Source organism: Buteo buteo, chromosome 22 (assembly GCF_964188355.1).
Source record: "Buteo buteo chromosome 22, bButBut1.hap1.1, whole genome shotgun sequence".
In the NCBI taxonomy this organism is placed as follows: Eukaryota; Metazoa; Chordata; class Aves; order Accipitriformes; family Accipitridae; genus Buteo; species Buteo buteo.
Genome location: NC_134192.1, coordinates 23,265,969 through 23,285,657, shown reverse-complemented (window position 1 = coordinate 23,285,657; position 19,689 = coordinate 23,265,969). Strand labels below are relative to the sequence as shown.

The 19,689-nt window shown below is 44.3% G+C and overlaps 1 protein-coding gene across 2 annotated transcripts; it reads left to right on the top strand.

Moving 5' to 3' along the window:
* Positions 1-1,006: 1,006 nt before the first annotated feature.
* LOC142043115 (transmembrane protein 182-like) lies at positions 1,007-17,491 on the top strand. Of its 2 annotated transcripts, XR_012653946.1 has the most exons (6): positions 1,007-1,255; positions 3,774-3,891; positions 5,946-6,044; positions 8,669-8,806; positions 16,630-17,247; positions 17,329-17,491. XR_012653946.1 is itself a non-coding variant. In XM_075053883.1 (5 exons), exons 1-5 carry the CDS (start codon positions 1,103-1,105, stop codon positions 16,857-16,859), a joined length of 738 nt encoding a protein of 245 aa, XP_074909984.1. In that variant the 5' UTR covers positions 1,007-1,102; the 3' UTR covers positions 16,860-17,491. The 2 variants fall into 2 exon arrangements, 1 of the variants encoding a protein (XP_074909984.1); XM_075053883.1 differs by having other exon boundaries at positions 16,630-17,491.
* Positions 17,492-19,689: the final 2,198 nt, after the last annotated feature.

Sequence of the window (19,689 nt, the reverse complement as noted above, 5' to 3'; positions counted from 1 at the left end):
TGAAATTTTTGCTGTAATTCAAATTTCCTCCCCCAGCCTCCTGGCATGTCACAAGAATATAGTTACTGCCCTACAGAAATTATAATTTTCCTAGTCTGGCATCCCCTTCCTGGCAGTGATCTACAGCAGATGCTCCAGCAGAAGACAAAAACATTACCAACCAAATGGCAATGAAATTCCATGCGGGAATGTCCTCGTCCCCATGAGACACTTCTTCCACAGCAGGCTCGGGCAGTGGGAGGGGTATGGATGCTGTATAGTCTGCTCTGCTGTGGCAGGAGAGAGAACATCTTTCTACAGCTGCATAGCGAGACGTTCTAGGTATATCGGTACGTACACCTGATTTTAATGCTCCTTGCCTAGTTAGATGGCGACCTGCCTGATTTGAACGTGTTTGCACGGGTTGATTGCATCACTTCTGAGAGCACCAAGATATTTAAGATATCACCGATGTTTTAATGTTATTGCTTGGATTTCTGGGGTTATTTTGTGTGAAAGCTGCATTAGTGTTTTGCTCAGAGGGAGCAGGAGCTGAAGGAGATGCATATTCCAGAAGTGCCACTTCTGTACCACACGTGCGAGGACACGGCTGAAGGTACCTGACAGCCGTGGCTGTGGAAACTGCAGACTCCGTGACACGGTAAAGATCTTCCAGTTCAGATCTGCTCAAGCCACGCACAGCCTCTCTGCTCATCTCGTGCACAAACGGGGTTTTAAAAACTCTCCAGTGTCCTGGGCAGTTCTGCATCGTTATTGTTAATGGTTATTCATGACCTACAGCCGCTGCCCGACTGGCTGAGGCCAAGGGCTCTCTGCAGCCCTCCTCTGAAATGCACAGCCATGTGTTTATTTGGAAATCTTCCTGCTCTGTCTCAATAGCTATTTGTCATGTTCCTTAATGCCACAGCTGTTTGGTTACACCAGGTCATCTGCTTTTATTAGTCCTGTTCCCACCACCCACTGAAACTCACACCAGCCAGGAGCAGATTATTATCCGTGTCCAAAAATAGCACTTCTCTCCTCTCCCTCTTCCAGTGATCCTGGAAACTTCAGTGGTTTTCTTCTTTTCTGATTTCCAATCCTGCTGCCTACCTGCTGCCCCATGAAGGCTGGAGTAGCCGCCCTCACGGCCGGGGTCCTCGGTGGCACCGGCGTGTTGCTCTTTCTCATCGCTTTTGGGACGGATTACTGGCTTCTGGCTATGGAGACCTGCGGCGTCTTCGAGAGTGGGAATAGCACTCTGCGGACCGGGGAGGTAAACTCTGACATCTCGTCTTACTTCGGAAGAATCGTCTAATTTCAATAATTTAAAATTTGAATCATTGAAAGCGGCCTGCTAATGTAAAATGTCAGCCTGAGCTAACTTTAAAATCCAAGCCAGCTTTTCCATAGTATCTAGCATTTTGACTGGAGTAAAGTGCATCTAGGAAACATTAAGACAGCATCTCTGTAATCTGGCAGATATGAACATTAGGGAATGAAAAGCAAAAATGTAAGAGCGTTACTTGTTGACAGCATTTGCCTCTAAAGACAAAAGATATAACCTGATATTTGCCATTAAAAGATTTCTCCCTCTGTAGTTTCTTCATTTAAAAATAGCTCATATGTGTAGGACTTGGCAATCATTTACATCTGAAGTGATATGACTACGGCACAGACAGAAAACAAAAGCGAACATCAGACGTAGAACAGAGTAGACAAGAGTGCCTGCCCATCTAACAAGAAAAGGCCTATATATTTTAAAATTAAGACTTTTATAGGATTTTAGTTAGCAGGAAATGTAATTTTCAAAGGACAATTTGGTATTTTAGTGCTAACTGCTGGTATCACTTGTTTATAGATTCTTTTGAAAGTTTGATTTTAGCTGCACTTGCTATTGTCTAACTCTTCAATGAGCTAACAACCAGATCAGTTCCTTGAGCCACCCACTCTTCAAAAATGTTTTTGTGCTGATCAATGTGTGGTTTCAATTACAAAATGACAGGAAGATCCTTGTTGTGTGCAGACTTTTTGTTACTTTAAAGTTCAATCCAATTAGGTTTGATTTTTTTCTGGTGTGGTGAGTCACACTGGGTAAGCATCATGATGCCAGCAAGAAATATTTTCTTTCATTTCAGAATCCCATAATCAAATGTAGGACACTGTTCGCTTGAGTCATGTTTCCAAATGACATTCTCTGTTGAAAAGAAAAAATTATGATAGAAAAACTGCCTGGCAGAAGACACTATCTTTACTGTTTAAAGCAGCGCAGTAAAGCTCCGGAGATGGCAGAGAGTCACGGACAGAGGACTGCCGCTCGTTTTTTGTGCACTTGGGAAATGGCAATGTTAATTGTTTCAGATTTTCGTTTGTGCTGTTGTCTTTTAAAGTGGAGAGACTAGAGACGTTGCACTGCACGACATGAATAAGCATCTCAAACATTTAAGATACGCTCTTGGCCAAGTGTTAGCATGCCTGTCACTAAGGCAGACCGACTTCAAAAGCACCAGGCAGAAATAGGAACTGCTCTTACTCTTTCCTCTAAGCTATTTTATTTCTATTTCAGACACTGTTTCTATTATTTCTGTTTCAGTTACCGGTTGTGTACAATGGGCTGTGTTTTTACCTTCTCTGCCCTTTCTTAAACTGGCAAATCCTGTCCCTTGCAGATAAGGATGGTCTTGAGTATCTGCCAAGCAGCGATTAAATGTGCCGTCGATGCACTAAGTCAGCAGCCACCCGGCTGATGAAGTTTGAGGGCTGCCTGTTACCATTGTTATAGTTAGGATTTTATCCTGAAAGTAAAAGGAGAATCAGGTCAGAGCTCTGGAAAGCGGTCATAACCTGGTGCATAAAAACTTTGAGGCGAGGGAAATATCTTTTAGCACCTCCCTGTTGAGTCCCATCTCCTTTCTCTAGTTCACAGGACTGTACGGAGTTTCTCCGTCCTCCACAAAATGTAATTTTGTAGCAGTCACGTCTCCTTTACCAAACTATGTGCTAAAGATAAAATTGATTTTGGCTATAGTTTTAATAAGTTTTTTGGTAAATAGTCCATGACTCAGCTTTGCAATATCCTCCCTTCTGGAAAGACCTAAACCTTGTGCTGGAAGGTCTGGTCTGGGGGTTGAAACAGACTCACAAAAAAGGAAAAATTGCCAACATCCCTATCACCATCTATGAGAAGACTGGTGTGGGCAGAATAATGTGTGTCTCGCTAAGTTTAGCATAACTTCTACCAGGCTCAATAGATAGAAAGGAGGAAACCTTTGGGCTGGTGATTGGAAGAGGCTTACTGGGAGCATTAGAGTTGGGCTGTCTTCTGGGGTTAAGCCAGACCTTACATGGGTCCTGCAGACTAGCGAAGACATCTGAGCTGTTGCATTGGGTCACACCTAAAATTGCTTACCTGGTAATCAGCCTGCTTCTTACTGGTTACAACAGCATCAACATTTACTGAAGGAAACTAAGAAGCAGAATACACCCAGAATGCTCTGCTCCCTGACATACCCATCCAGCTCTAGCAACCAGTGGTTTAAAGATATTAGAAAAAGAAGAAGCTGTTCTGTGAAGGTCTGCAGGGCAATTTGTTATCAGAACATTTTGTAGCTGTGATACGGCAGAAAGCCAAGGACAGCAGCTACCTCTGTGTTCCCCAACCCCTCCAAAACCAACTCAAACGACAACAAATGAAAACCCCAACAAAAAATGAAAGCAACAACTGTCTAAGCAAACAATACACGCTTTCCACCATGGTCATCCCTGTATCAGCTTGGGCTTTCATTCCTCCACAGGCTGATGTGCCGACAGAGGTCAGGAAGGAGATCCTCACTTTCCACCATGAGGGCTTCTTCTGGAGGTGCTGGTTCTTTGGCGAGGGCCACCGAGAGACCATCTGGACCTTCTGGTACAGTGAGTACGATGCCACCGCACCACATCCACAGCACTCGCTCACGACTGAATTGCAAACAAGCACAAGAAGGGTTCTCAGAGATGGAGACAGTTGTCTTTATTTTTTTTTTTCATTCTCATCGTCTCTCAGTCAAAAGCAAATTTGGCTTCTGTGCTCTTTTGTTTTGACTTGGATTTTGCTCTCAGAGGGTTGTCGACAGAAATGTAGGAACCACTCGATGCCGTTTATCACCTACAAAGTCTTATGGAGTGGTGGCTTCCACAGCAAGGACAACTCTCCCCCCCATACCTCTTGATGTTTGAGGTCAGCTAAGGTCTGCTAAATTTGAGCCCATGCCTTTCCTGGCCATTAGCATCACTCTTCTGTCACTGTCTTAAGCCATCAGGGTGCTGAGCATTCCCACCTCCCACTGATTTCAGGGTGGCAAAGGCTGGACATGCATGCGTGTGGTCTCACTGGGTGCTCAGGACCTCTAGCAGTGGGCAGTGGTGGACCCTGTAGAGCCATAACCATGTGTGTTTATGCTCTTAAGCACACCAGGCCTTTATTTTAAGATCTTGCTTGGTTTGCTTTTTAAGGTCATTGAAATTACACGTGTGAATAAACAGAGATGGATGCAAAATAATTTTTTTTTCTGAAAGCACATTCACTCTTCAGAAAAAAATTGAAGGAGAAGGTGAAACCTGTTCTGAGACACCAGTTGGTGCTGACTGGTGGCCCACGTGCGGTGAAGTGTGGGGTCTTGGCCCAGTGAACCAGGTGCTCCCACCAGAAAGAGCAAAGGAGTGAAACCATCCCACAACACGCCTGGCACCAGCCCTGCTGGTGGCCGAGCCAGCAACCAGCTCTCCCGCATTAATGCACAGTGGCTAATTAGAGGACAGCCTTTCCCTGGGATACCACAGCCCTAGAGAAGTATTGGGGCTAAAAAAAAAAAAAAAAAAATTAAAATAAGTTTTGCAAAGGTTTTAAACACTGCAAAAGCCTTGACCCCATGCTCGTTGGTGCTTCAGTCTGCTCAAGGATGCTGACGTGCCTGTGGAGAGGCGTGATTGCCTCGTAGGGCATTTAGCTGCAAATAATGCAGGTTCCCACCATAAATTTACTCCGCAGTGATTAAAATTTCAGATGGCTTTGCTGTCCTCCAGCACCTGACCTGTGTTTCCTGTAAAATCTTGCAGGAATGGTTACTGCCACCATTCAACTGAACAACGTGAGATTTTTCACACAGGAATTTTTTGATAAAAAAGGACAGGCTTGAGAGAGGGAGTTTGCTATCTAATTACATTATATGGAAATACATGATATAATACAATGTTACCTGAAGTAAAATAACTCTTTCTGATAACTGGCAAATTTGTATTACTTCTTTAGGTATTTATTATAATAGGATTGATCATGGCAAATTAATTTGCTGCTCTCATGGATGTAATAATTAATTCAATAGGTATTCCATAGTCAATTTAGCATGAACTAATGTCCACCTATTATAAAGTGGTCCTTTGAGCTGGGGAACATATTTAAATAAGTGGCCAACCATTAATTAATTCATTTAACATTCATTCTATTACCGTTAATCATGATAAGCCTCAGTGGTATTAATATTGATGGGGCACTTCCATTCTAATTGTGCTTTCCCTTCTCACAAACTGGAGGTCTTGTAAGGTAGCTTGTCTGGTACCCAAATATCTTTGCCCCTTCCAGGCGGTCTGACACGTTTTCTGGAGGAAAGCAGCAATGGGAATATTTACACCGATTTCAGTTGCTCCGTCTTTCCTGATTTATGTTCACCTCAGACTCAGGTTATGAAGAGGAGAAAGATGTACAGGTAGCAGTCTCAGATCCCGTTATATCTCCCCTCTTTCATCATTCTTCTTTTTCTTTTACTTTTTTCTTTCTAACCGGGATTTACTATCCTTCTTTACTCCCCGCCTTCCGATTTCAGTGAGGGTTTTGTAGCTTTTGCAGAATAGTACATTGCCATCTGAATACTGTAACTGTGATTTTGCAAAAAAATAGAAGCAAAGGGGATTCTTTTGTTGTTCTCTTTCAGCCAGCCAAGCCCACCCCAAGTTCTGCATGCACGGCTACCTCTTTCCCATGCCCATCGCTCTTGGACCTTTCCCCCATCCTTCCTACGACACAACTGCAGGTGGGTTTCTTCCCTCCTCCCCCAGCAGCTCCTTTCCCCAGCGATCGGGCAGAGATTTATGATGTGTGTCGGTGCCGTGGTTCTCCCTTTGTATATGCATGTGGCCAAGCACGACCAAGACTTTTGGAAAACTCCTTTACAAAATGGCCTTGCTTAGTTGGCTGCCCCAAGCTGTGAGCACACGGAGATGTTCTCCCACGTCTTCTCTCCTCCAGAACCAGCCATGAGCCATGCACCCTCCGGCTGGGTGCTCAGCACCTATTCCTATGAGCGAGGGAGGATGCTAAATCCACTCTCTCCCACCTCCTCGCTCGCTGGGAGGAGTTGGAGGCAAAGGGCTTCAGCCCCATGGCCAAATCCAGACCCTGCGGGCAAGCAAGTAAAAATAATTTCTCCTGGGCTGTAGGCTTGTGGCAGCTCAGTGCTGACTCGTTCCCAGAGTCTGGCTTCCTGGGAGAGCTCTGGTGTTGATTTGTTGCAAGACAAAATAAACAAGCACTGGAAAATCAGTTAAAGACCAAATTGTTAGAAGATCCACGTAAGTGACTGGCTTATTTTTAATACACGGAATACGACACAGTTGGAGAGCTCTCCTTTCAACTGGTTCCCTTTTTATTTATGTTTCTCTGTATTTTCAGAGTTCTTTAATGAATCAGCTGCTGTTAGGAATTTTAATTTGCTAAATTGGTGGCAGCAGCTAGAATTAATTCAATGATCTTTTTTGAAATGAATTGATTTCTTTAAATAGTGTGCATCACTCTGCCTTGCCTCCGGGGATCCGGGGCAGGCATACTGCACAAACAAACATCTTGACCTTTTCCTTAGCCTTTAGCAGTACCTTTTTTTATTTTTATTTTTTTTTTTATGAGAAATTAATTAAAAAAAAAAAATTGTCAGTAGGAGCATGTGAGGAAGAGCAGCTAGTTTCTTTTGCTCTGCTGTGCAGGATTCCTGCCTCGGGGAACACGCTGTAGTGTAAAATGGATACGAGGGACCTGTCAACGGTAGAAGGAGGAGCCCGTTGCAGGCTGCGTGCAGCAAGCACACGGGTTAAGCGGTGGGATTTTTTTTCTGCTTAGGAGAGACAGGCGTGACGTCTAGTTTCTGAATGATCTTGCTGATAAACATGCTATTTTTTCCGTACTAAATAAAGGGCGCTGGAGGCATCTGTCCCTGCCTGTCAGCCCTTGCTATGAAACCCTCTCCAGCTGCCTCTCAGAAATGCCCCTTGGGATGGATCCCGGGAAGGTGGGGATGGATCCTGGGAAGGTGTCGGTGAGGGGCTCGGCGCAGGGGCTGCACCCCGGGGTGCTTTGGGGCTCTGCCTGGAGGGTCCCGGCACCCACCCCGCTATGATCCCCGGGGAGATGAAGATGTCTCAGCACCCACATTTAGGGCAGCGGGAGCGTCGGGCTCCTCTGCTGCACCAACCCCGCGTTTGGACATCTGCAGGGAGCAGACGCTTCTGTCGTTAACGCTCGTTTTATTTCAAACCAGTCCATCTTCATATGCATATGATGACAAAACAGGAGGCTGTCCAAGAAGAGGGGTCCTCCAGCTATTACTTGCTCCAGAGATAATTCTGCCTTATCTGCATCCTCTTAGGCTCCCTGAGAGAAACGGGTGACGGGAGGTTAAACATGAAAATGAATTCTGTGGTTTTGGAGAGTTCAAGATACTTATCTCTCCCTAAGTGGCTCTCCTGACAAAATGGTTTCAAATGAGTAAAACGCATCTTTTCTGTATCATTTTTCTTTCAAGTGTGAATCATTTCAGCGTTACCCACTTGCTCGTGCTCGGCTTAAATCTCTCTAACTAGCGCTTCAGAAAAACAACAGGGAGAGTGAGATGCAGTGGCCCGAGGGGATCAGATAAATCAGGGGAACGGGGAGCCGGGTATCAGAGGGTCTCTGCCTGGAGACCACCACCTTTGGCCAAGGTTTATGGCTGCGACTGGAGGAGACTTGGCTACTGGGAGACTGAAGTTAGTGGGCTACGTCCCATCCCCTGGGATGCGATGGATGCAAACTTGCTCGGCTCTGGCTGGCGTGGTTGCATGAAGTCACGGCAAACCCCCCAAATTCAGAGGATGAGGAGGCAGCTGTTCTCTTACTTGGAGTCAAGCAAGGCCATTAATGGGGGAAACCATGATCTCCCGTTTTCCCTGCAGTCCTGCTAACAAAACCCGTCTTTATTTTAAACCGGGAACCTGGCACCTTCCGTAAGCGTTAATTAAAATGGAACAAAGATCTCTCCTAATGTTGCAATTTTCTTCCCTTTCTTGCCAAGCTCTTCCATCCCCCCCGGGCACCGCTAAGCGCGGTGTCCTTTACTCTCCCCCCCCCCTTTTGTGGCGTGCTTCCCTGGCAAACCCTTCCAACCCCTTGTCCTCGTTCCAATCCCATTATGTAGGGCATGACATTCAACCTGAACTTGCACCGGTTCCAGGCACATCGCACCCATGCCGCGGCATGGCGTTAGCAAAGCACGAGCTCCAGCTCTGCCTAGCGCGAGCAGCCTTACAGGTTATTGCTTTTACTATTGCTGGGAGCTAAGCCTGGACTGAAGAAAACCCCTTTTCCTCTCCTTTCCCCTGACTTTGCTCTTTTTTTTTGGCCCCGCAGTGTACAGAGGATTCTGGACGGCGTTCATCCTGCTGGCCGTCGCCGCCGGGCTGGTGGGGGGGCTGCTGCTGGTGTGCGGCGTGCCCTTCGTCAGCCCCCGATCCTACAAAGTCGGAGGCGGATTCCTCCTCGCCTCGGGTAAGCGGCGGTAACGGGATACGGCCGGGGCAGGAATGGGATACGGCCGTGCTCTGCTTCGTGCGTGCAGGGGAAGGGGAGGCAGCCAGGGATGAGGCACCGGGGGGAGATGGGGGCTCTGGTGGGAGCTGCGCTGGCTCGGGGTAAATGATTTCCCTCTTCCCCCACTGGAAGGAAACCTCTGTGCTCAGTCAAGCTTTAGCAAGACAGTCCTTAGTCCTAGAGAGGCTGGTATTTGGGAAAAATACTTTTTTTTTTGTTGTTCTACTTTTCTACGCAACCCAGGGGAACAGAGCCTTTGACTTTAGTAAAGTCCGTAGCTGCGTTAACCCTGGGCAGCGATCAGCCACGCTCCGTTCCCCTAAGTCAGGCTTTGCATTTGGGCCTCTCCTGTCTCTGCTGTTAACATCTGGTAGAGCTGGAAACCCACTGAGCAATGAAAGGCATACCCAGCCATTCAAAATGGGAGGGCTGGCTTAATACAATCTGAAAAGATAAAGCGGTGGCACAGCAGGAAAATGAATTAAAAATAGGCATTTATTCATTATTCCTACTGCCATTACAAATGATTCCACTGAATTATCACTTGGGCTTTTTCCTTTTCTGCATTTGAGAAGGAATAACTGGCTTAACTAGTAGAAATACTTGATTTATAACAGTGACTCAAACTCAGAAAAAAGCTTTTTTGCGACTCAAGCAGCTAAAGGCCGGAGCTCAGCTGAGCCATGCCAAGTGAAGGACTTCATTATGAAGTCAGGACTTTCTCTGAAAAACCACTGCTTAATTATGGATCCTGCACCAGGTCCTGCTTCCTCATACATGGCATGAATCAAACACGAGCCAGGGTCTTTTCTCCCAGTTTGGGCTCCGACTGTGTCCAATTTTAGGGGGGCTGAAAACATTTATGAAAATATTTTACAAGAAAGGTCCCAACATTGACCTTGGAGGAACTCCACCTAAACTCCTTCCAATCTCGCTGTGCCCTGCTATCATTACCTTTTATTCTCCCCCCCCCCCCCTTATTTAGCTTCCTATCCATTTTACAGCTCCTTTCCCAATTTCTGTCTCCTCCAGATGTAGTAATAATTAACCACGTGACACCAGCTAAGCTGCTTGTTAAAATGAAGCTAGATGACATCTATCTATTTGTCTAAAAAAATCTGGAAGCCACTAAATCAACTTGGCCCTACCTGCCTCTGCTAATTCGCTTGGCATTTTGTCCAATTTTCCGTTTGTCTCCAGGTCTTCAGTTATTGAAGTGAGGGCGGCAAGCCTGTGGGTATCTGCTTTTCTGTGTCTTATATAGTGTAATAGACGCTTAACATTTCTAAGGGCAAATTTCATGTGGTTTTACACACATGATTTTCGTTTGGAAATGCAAGTCCGCTTGCTGTCAGATCTCCATCAGGTACCAATGTCTTCTACTGAGTAGTGTCAACCACTTGGCATGTGTGTGCATTGAAGTCATCTCTTCTTGTGAGACCAGTGCCGAATATTTGAATCCTCTTAGATGTGACACTCTGGCTACCTCAGTTAAAGCCCTTCCTCTTCAAAACACTCAACTTTCAGCTCAAATGGAAAAACTGAGATCAGTCACCTTGTGATGCTGGCCAGATAAGTAAAATATCACACAGAAAAGGATGTCGAGTAATATTGAATCACCGTATTCTTTTTTTTTCATTGTTTTTGCACTTTATTTGACTACTTCTTGATTAAAAAGCTGGGGCATAGAATGTGACACTTTTTAGAAGAGCTGATTATGCATCACATAAACCTCTTGGCATTAGACAAAGATGCTGCTATTTAAATTGAAGTTTGTATTAATGCAGTTTCAATCTGAACAGCAATCATTGTTATTAACTGTCATTAGGAGGAACGAGTTCAGCTGGAAGAGACTTCCTGCCATATTTTCAACCTAACTGATAGCTAGGAGAATGCAATAGTATTTCAGCATTTTCAGCAAAGTTTGCTTAGAGTTTCAGCTAATCCTTTTTTTGGGGGGGTATCCTGAACTCAGACCTCTGGATCCTGCTTGACACTGGCTTCCTGATGGATTTGGGTTGCATCCTACCACGGTTATTTTCTCGCTATCACTTCTAAAAATATTCTGCATAATTGCACTAAGCAGTAGGAACAATAGATTTAACACAGCTTCAACTCCCTCGCCGTCCCTTTCCTTCAGATAGCGGGATGTGGAGAGACGACGCAGGAGAAAGCGCGTCTTGTCTTCTAATCATGGCCTGAGGGTCAGTGTTAATTAACCTCCCTTGCAGAAATGATCTCTCCTTGAGGAAGTGTGAAAACGCTGGCAATTTGTAGAGCGGGAACGTGGTCTGGCAGTCGGATGGGGAGATGGGGCACCACGGCTGCAAGATGCCCCGGCCTCCCAGGGCATCCTTTATATCCAACTTTATTCTGTCCATAAACTCCCTCTGCCCCTTTCGGTAGCAGCCCATGCCGAGGTCCTGAATCACACACAGCTGTGGTTAATCATTGCAAAATGATGCAACATTTGCCACTGAAAGGCTCTAAAGGTGTTATTGGTGTAAATGCACTCCCAAGTGTGTTTGTGGATAACCAGCCTGACGCGATCTTGAGGAGTTACCTGTGCCCCTCTGTCGCTGGGGGGAATTCAGCGCCTAAGGGTGAAGATTGTTATCGCTCGATTAGATCCCTTTGGGTTTCGTCTCCAAGATGCCTTTTATTTACTGTATTTCCAAGAGAACAAACCTGACTGCCAGCTACCATAACAAATGTAGTGCTCGGTGGGTGGCCTTTCTGAGAGCCCTCTCAAAGGACCGGAGCCATCCCCCTTGATTTCGTCTGCTGGGCAACTCAAGAAATACAGCCCGAGCCCATCTGACATTTGCTGCTGCTTGCATTTGCACATCTACTGCCCCAACTGAGCAGCTATCCTCGCCAGCCTGCTCCCCAAACCCCCCGAATTGCATGAGCAAATAGCCAGCGCGCTTTCGTTCGAACATTTGCCATCTCAGACTTAGCTCCGGTGCTTGCGAGGGGGAGGCAGATACTGCCTGGTGACTAATTGTCCCTTTGTTTCAACAGTCAGATGACAATATGATTAATTATCACTACAATGTCACGGAGAGGGCTGGGTGAATGGTGCACTGCAGCTTCTGGAAACTGAATTGCTGGGACAACTTTGCTTGTGCTCCTTGGTTTTCTGTACTTGTGCTCCTCGGGTTTCCGTCTTTCCTTTGGGCATTTTAGAGACCAAGCTTAGAAGTGAGCACATGCTTCATCCAGACACTAGGGCAATTACTGGGCTTGCTGTGCTGCCCTAATACATTTGGACCAGCCTCATAGCTGTAGGCTTAAGGGAAAAAAACGACCTGAGCTCTACCTGGTGGCTTGCTCAGGGGTGAGGAGGCTGCTCTGGAGGGAACGCACAGGCAAAGCGTGAGCGTACGGTGAGTTTTCAAAGCAAGCCATAAGGATGGGTGCTCCAGGTAATGTTAAGCAACCTAAAGAGGAGCTTGTTATCAGCTCGCCTTACACTGGAAAGCACAGATACATGATGAACAGTGTACAGGCTACACTTCTTCCAGGCGCTGTGGTCCCGGTGCTGTTTCTCCGGCATCCCCACTTGTATGGCACGCACGGGTGGGCTCACACCATCCCGCAGCTGCAGGATCCCTATGGCCGTGGGCCATTTCCAGCCGGCAAAGGCAGCACGAAGCTTCTCCTGTGCTTTCAGAGCCACGTCGTGGTCCTGGGAGAGGAGCATGGCGCGTGCTCAGACCAACCTGGTCTTCAGTGTGAGCTGACTGTGTTAAAAAAAAGGCAGCTTTGCCAGTCCTATGAGTTAAAGTGCTGAATTTTGTGCTCAGATTCCTCTTCCCAAATCAAGCATCTCCATTTTGGCAATCTCAGGCTCCTCGCATGCCGTAACGGCTGACGGTTATGGAAGGGCAGCTGAAGGTCACCCTTCCCTTTCCTCATTATTAACATCCTTAAGAGTCAACTAGTGAGAAAGGTGAATGAGTCAAAGTTCATTAGTCTCGTAATTAGCAGATTACACAAAAGTTCAGTAGCTTCCACAGAATAAGAGTTAAAGATTGAGTTCACTCACCTGTCCCCACAATTAGCAGCTGTAAAGGTGTCACAAGGATATAAAGTGAGAGAAAGAAAAAGAATTTACTCACAAGGAAGGTGCAGCCCTCCTGGGAGGGGGAGATGGAGTGCCAGGGTTCATCGTCCTGCAGTTAGCAGCGTACGAAGGAGAAAGATTTAATACCCCACTTCAATTTTCTTGCAATTAGCCCCTCCCCAGAAGATGCCGTTGACCTGATCAGCATTGAGATGGAGTTTCGCAGTTAATTTTTTCCATACCATCCTAATGAACAGAGGCAAAGAGGAAAGGGAGAGAAAGGAGGAGATCGCTTGGTTAATTTTCCAGTGGTAGAAACCACAGGGATCTTGAGAAGAGCATGGGCATGGTCTGGTTTGATGAGATCTTCACTTACCCAAACTCAACACATGTCCTGTGTCTCAAGTGCATGTGCCAACCCCAGGCTCATTTCTTGGGCAGAAAACTAAATTTTTTTTTCAGTTTTTCATTTTACTGCTCAAGGCAGGAATAAATCTGTCTCTGTACATAAAAAGCCTTTTGGGGCTGGCAGGAAACAAAGATGTCTTTTGACTGTGGCTAACACTAAAAGCCCCAAAAAGGAGGTCGTAAAGTGAGACCTGTTCAAAAGATGAAAAATCCAAAATAAAATAACATTTTAAAAAAAAACGTAAAACGTTTACTTTGGTAATATGGGAGTGAAAGATCCTGATATTCTCATTATGAAAAGTCTACTAATGTCTAAAAGCATGACAAATTTTAGGCAGTTTCACGAATACTTGTGATGATCGTTCCAAGTAAGCATTTTTTTGCTGAACAGTTTTCAGTGAGCTGCCCTTCCTGCGCTTCCACCGTCCTTCTTTGGCTGCACCTGCCCTTTTGATTTTCTTTTCTCGCTGAGGAGATGGTGTAAATCCCAGGGACTCAGCGCCACTCAGCTGTAATTATTCCAGGGAAGAAGGCTGCTTACTTTACATTTTCTTGTCATTTTCCCAGAGTGTGAAAATGTTCTTAATTTAGATGCCGTGGCCGTGCCATCACCTCCAGTACCTGTTTAATAAATCCTTCCATACCGAGACCTGGCGTTTCTCCCGGGGTGAGGGGAAGGACCGTTTCCCCACCTTTAGCTCCCGGCCAGCTTGGGGACGGTGCCACCCCCTCACGGGGCTTCCCCGCACCCTCCTCGGTAAGAACTGGTAGCTTTTAATCTGATTTCTTCACTAAATGAGGCTTAGGCCATCTAAATTGTCCTGGGACAATTCAATGCAACCCCCCTGGTTATTTAAAGAAAAGTAGGAGAATTCGAAAGTACACTAACGTACCCGTGTCCTCTGTCCCGCCGGGGCTACGTTTTTTTATTTGCGTCTCTTACGGTAGGTATTATAAGTTAATGAGATAGAAATTGATCTTTAAAAGAGCACTTTTCAAGGTTCAGTTGCTATCTAATTAATTTAATTTTAAATTACATCAGTAATAAAGACTTAATTGCCTTCTTATCAATATATTGTATTTTGTAAAGGACATGTGACTATTTAAACATGCAATCGTTTTCTTATAGTAGAATAATTGGTATTTTAAGCATACAACTATCATATTAAGTGTAAAATATTTATTTGTGCACTTAATTTCAAGTGGTATCAAAATCTGAATGAACATGCAAATGTTACAACAGCTGCTGTTTAACTCCTAGCCTGCCTCTCCAGCAAACAGAAGAACTTTCCGATGTAAGGGAGAACAGTTTGAAATAACAGCACAACAGTGGTGATGTAAAGTCTATTCAAACGGGTACACCAATTTTTGGTTATTAAGAAAAATTCAATTTGCAGTCTTAAGGTATAGGAGGCAGTTTAATAGACATGACAGCTTAGGATGGGTACCTTCAACTTCTATATAACACATAGTGAAGACTTTGAACCCTCTATACCTTCACATAAGTCTCATTTTTGGCTACAAGATGTGAGGCGGAGGTTTGTAGCAGCAGATGCGTTTATATCCATGATAAGCAGAAACACAGTTACACACCGACGTGTTTTCTCTGACCGAGGTTTCAGTACCCACCATTGCTAAGCAGATATATCAATGTCAAGCTTTACCCGCTTCCATGGGAGCTGGATTTTCTAGTGTATAAGCTGCCAGGAAGAATAATTAAATATAGTACAAACTACCTTTGATTTAAAAATTGCAAGGGGATAAATTAAATCCAGCAGAAGGCACAACACATCCACAGAACTGTGTGGTAACTTGTCAACTAAATTAATAGCAAACTCTTCACTTCTACTATAAAAATATGATAATACGTGATGTATTTCTTTCATATATGTGTGTGTATGTGCATACATCTATATGTTATACAGCACCATTTAAAAATAGCAAGCTTCTAGCTGTGAAGTAGCAAGATCAGATATTACTGAAGTGCTTTCAGATCTGTCATCGCACCGCCACTATTTAATTTTAATGCACGTTGACTTGAAAATGCACTGTATGTATCCTTTAATGTGAGGCAGTAAATAATACTGGGGCCACACTAGTTTTTTGTCAACTGCTTCAGAAGGGGGCAGGGCTAGACCTCCAGCCTCTGACCACCACCACTTAGCAAATTATGGGGAAAGGAGGTTCCTATTATGGCACCGAAACCCCCAAACCCGCCGGGGGCTGCGCCAGGTCCGGGAGGTGCCTGTTCGCCACGTGCTCTTCAGATGTGACCGAGCTCTTCCCGCAAACGCTGACCTTCCGTGGGTACGCATCTGGAAATAGGAGATGGGAAAATCCCACGGGAGATCTGCTATTTGGGTCGCAGGCATCCTGCGCGGCTCGGAGGAGAGCGGACCCTCTCCAAGCGAGACGCTGACCTGGCACTTGCTGCTCAGGCTTGAGCGTGGCCTCAGCCCTCCTCCCGTCTGCCTCCGGGGGAAGGCAAAGGGGGTCTCATTTGCCAATATATAAAAAGACTTTCTAGCCTCGTGGTATAAGCTGTTTACTAGTCTTTTTATTATTCTGTTATTTAGTACCCCAGCTGAGATTACCATCTCACGGCTACATGCCTTTTCCACTCTATTATGTGTTATTTCTCTGCAAAATAGGATCATCTATAATCCTTGCCATGTGTTTTAATACTCGGTTGCAAAGCCCAGTTTAAGGAAGGGTAACACAAGACGTGAAGGGGAACCGCCACGAGCTGCAGCAGCCTCTCGGCGTCTGCGTGGGCTCTGCTCGTGCAGATTTTGATGCTGGCTAACGCTTACCATCGGCAGGACTGATCCCTGTATCTTTGCATTTCTGGTGGAAATTGGATCTGACGCTACTTTAAGGGTAGATAGAAAAAAAGTAAAAAGTACGTCTTAGTCTTCCCTTCTCGCTCATCTCAGACAAATTTAAAATAAAAAAGGCAAACCAACCTCATGCCGATCCCTGCTGTGAACGTCAGCTGTGGTCGTGATGGTTCTTCCGTGGCCGTATCCAGCTGTAGGAGAGCCCTGGGTAGTGCCGGTGGCCGCAGCACAAGGTGTCGGCGCGGTTGGGCAGGAGCTGGTCGTGGTGGTGGGGGTCTCTCCCACGGCGAGTGGGTTTGGCTTTCAGGGGACCCTGCAATGTCATGAATACTAATTCTGCAACGCTAAGCTTCGGTGCAAAGGACGGGCAAGAATAAGTGGAAATCTGTTGCGATCTTTTCTTGGCAAGCTGATGGGACGTGTTTCGTGTGCGGAGAATAACTCATCTTTGTCTCTCTTTCCAGGAGGCTTATTTCTCCTGCTCATATTTCTCTTCGTGATCTGGAAGGAGTTTGCCGCTGATTTTCAGAAGTACATCCTTCTGGAGAGAAGCGAGAAGTGCCTGGACGACGTTCCCGTCCATGTGCATTACGGGTGGTCGTTCATGTTTGCCGCAGCGGGGGTGCCCCTGGTTTTACTTTCCGGACTCCTCTTCTACCTGATCGGCAGAGAAATCATGAACTCCCTGGAGTAAGACAAATTTGGAGAAGGTCTTTGAGAAAATTGGTGATGCTCCTTGTAATGAAACACACACAAGTTTTGAGGACTTGATCGTTTTTGTAGCTATAATTGTCAGCATAGGTGCATGATTACACTCACTTTTACGTGGAGGCAGGGATGGAGAAATGAGCGTCCAACCTCTGTCAGTCCAAACCCAGCCCCAGCTGAACATCCAGCCTCAGCATTTCCACACTTTGGAGAAATTTAGACGTGTCTATGGGTTTTGCATCAGTTTTCTCTGCAGCCCAAGGAAGAGCCTTCGCTGTGAAAAGCAGCTCCCCGGCTGCCAGCAGAGCCCCGCATCCATATTCAGCAGAGCTGGAGTTTTATGGCGTTCCCAGCATCCTTGTTTCTTGTAAAAGGTAATCGAATCTGGCTGTGATGGTGTACGCTATAATGTCTATTTCTGAAAAGCAATTAAGGATGATTTTTTTTTTTTTTAGCTTGCTCTAATTGACGTCAAAGGACAACCACTTTAATGGGATGTCGGGAAACATGAGAAACTTTTTTTTCGTTAAAAGCCCTGATTCTGAAGATGCAAATGTACCTGGACCTAACCTAACTTTCAATAAGTGAATAAACCAATTTATGTGGCTGAAATTAATTCTGAATTAATTAGTATTTCTTTACAGCACCACATTACTCTGCATTTAATATTTTCCCCAGACGCGGTGTTGTGGGGATTCTCGAGCCAAAAACTAAAAGATGGTCAGAGTTGGGGGACAGGGAGGGGAACAATAGCGCTATTATTTTTTATTTTGTTTGTTACAGTAGACCATGGGACCCTGTTGTATTCTATACACATAGCACAAAAAAAGACAAATTATATACTCTTTAGATACTTTTAAATTCTTGCAACTGCTCAGGTGTATGTTGTCTGACAGATTACAGCGGTCCCACTAAGAGTAATGCATGCTAATTTTATACCAAACTATCAAGGCACAGGAGGTGAAGTAATTTATACCGTATATGCGGAGGTTTGTAAAGACACTTGAGAAATGACAAAGATTTGATCTTGTCATGTTTTTTGGGCTGGATATTGATGCTTTGAAGTAGTTTGTTGGGCCCTTGCTTGCTGAAGTCATTTGCATAGATTTTTCAATCAAACTTCCTAAAAATGCACAGTTTTCTCATGAATGTCATAGTTTGTGCTAAACTTATATCTTCCAAGCTTTATGTCATACTATTGACTCAGTATAGTTAATTAATAATGTAATGTAAATCTCTTCTAGAAAGCAGTGAAGACTGTTGGCAGTATAAAAATGTTTGTTAATGCTCTTCCTAAAATATTATTCAAGTCTGGCATTTCTTTCCTTTTGGAGCAAGTTCTAATTATTCTTTTACAAGATTCATGGCATACATAGAGTGAGAAATTGTAATTCCCACATGTAAAGATTAGTTCTTTCAGACGACTAACAGGCTTGGTCTACAGTTCTTAAGCAAAATTCACACTCTTTTCCCTTAATAGAAATTTTGTTTGAATAGAATTGGTATATACAGGTAAAAATCATGGGTTTTCCCAGTGAACAGATGTTTCGTGACATTTACAAATACAAAGATATTTCAGTATTTTATTTGGCCATTCTAAACTGGTTTTTTTTTTCTGCAATATCTCCTTGGGTTATGCCTGTGCCTCATCAGTTCTTCAAGTGATAATTTCTCACTATAAATTCCCTTTGAATAATTTTTGTCATTTAATTATCTATTCAGTGTAGAGATGAACACTTATGGTCACAAAGAATAAAAGTATATAATCCAGGAGCAGAAGAGGTCAAGATTTACAGTCACTTGCCTTTCACTGATCCCATAAAACAATCCAAGCATGCAGAAATGATGATCCCATAAGAGACACCAGGGCAGAAGAATGAGAATGCAGCAAGAAATCCATCAGACTTATTGATATCTGTGAAGCTGAGGATCCCTGAAGTTGTGAATATAGAAGTGAGTTTTATATTATAGAATGAAATATTTATTAACTTTCTCCATCTGTTCTTTAAAAAATTTAGTTTAATGTCATCAAGGCATTTATGGAATACATTTAGCTTAATCATACATTCATGCCTTAGGGAGTAAACCATCCCTGGAGACTTGCTCATTCTAGATCAACTCTAGAACAAGCAATAGTTTAAAACTCCATCACTCTTTTGAAAAACACATGACTTTGAATCATTCTTGAACGGAGTTGTTTTTTTTTTAAAAAATGTCTCTGGTATTGAGCATACTCTCTCCAATAGTCATCTGGTATTGAGCATACTCTGATAGGCACAACAATAAGGATACAGAGAATGAGATTATAGATGAGCATAACTAAAGTAATTAGCTCCTCTATTAAAATGCAGTGTTTGCAGCCAGCACAAGTGGTAACCAAACACATCATTTTGGGTGGACTAAAGAGTCTAATTCCTTTGCTCTCAAGTTTCTTGTGGCAAATATAACTCAAGGAGACAAAATTTTGCTTAAGAATCATCATTTCTGGAGGAGAAATTTCAAAAACCAAACTAATGGACTCAGTGGTAGGGTTTGAAATTGCGGAAACCACGGTCTCTTTCATCTGTTGAATGTGAAGAAGTTTGATGAAAGGATATTATAGAGTAGTGACAAGGACCTAATTCTGATCCAGGTTTTGTTATTATAAATCATGAGTAATTCCAAAGACTGCAGTAGACCCTTATAACTGTTAAACATCTGTAAGTCAGATCAGAACCGGGACTAATAAATACATTCAAAAATGCATAATTAAAACAGTGATTTCACATCACTCTGATGAATTTTAGTCAAGGATTTCTTCAAGGATGCTTTTCTCA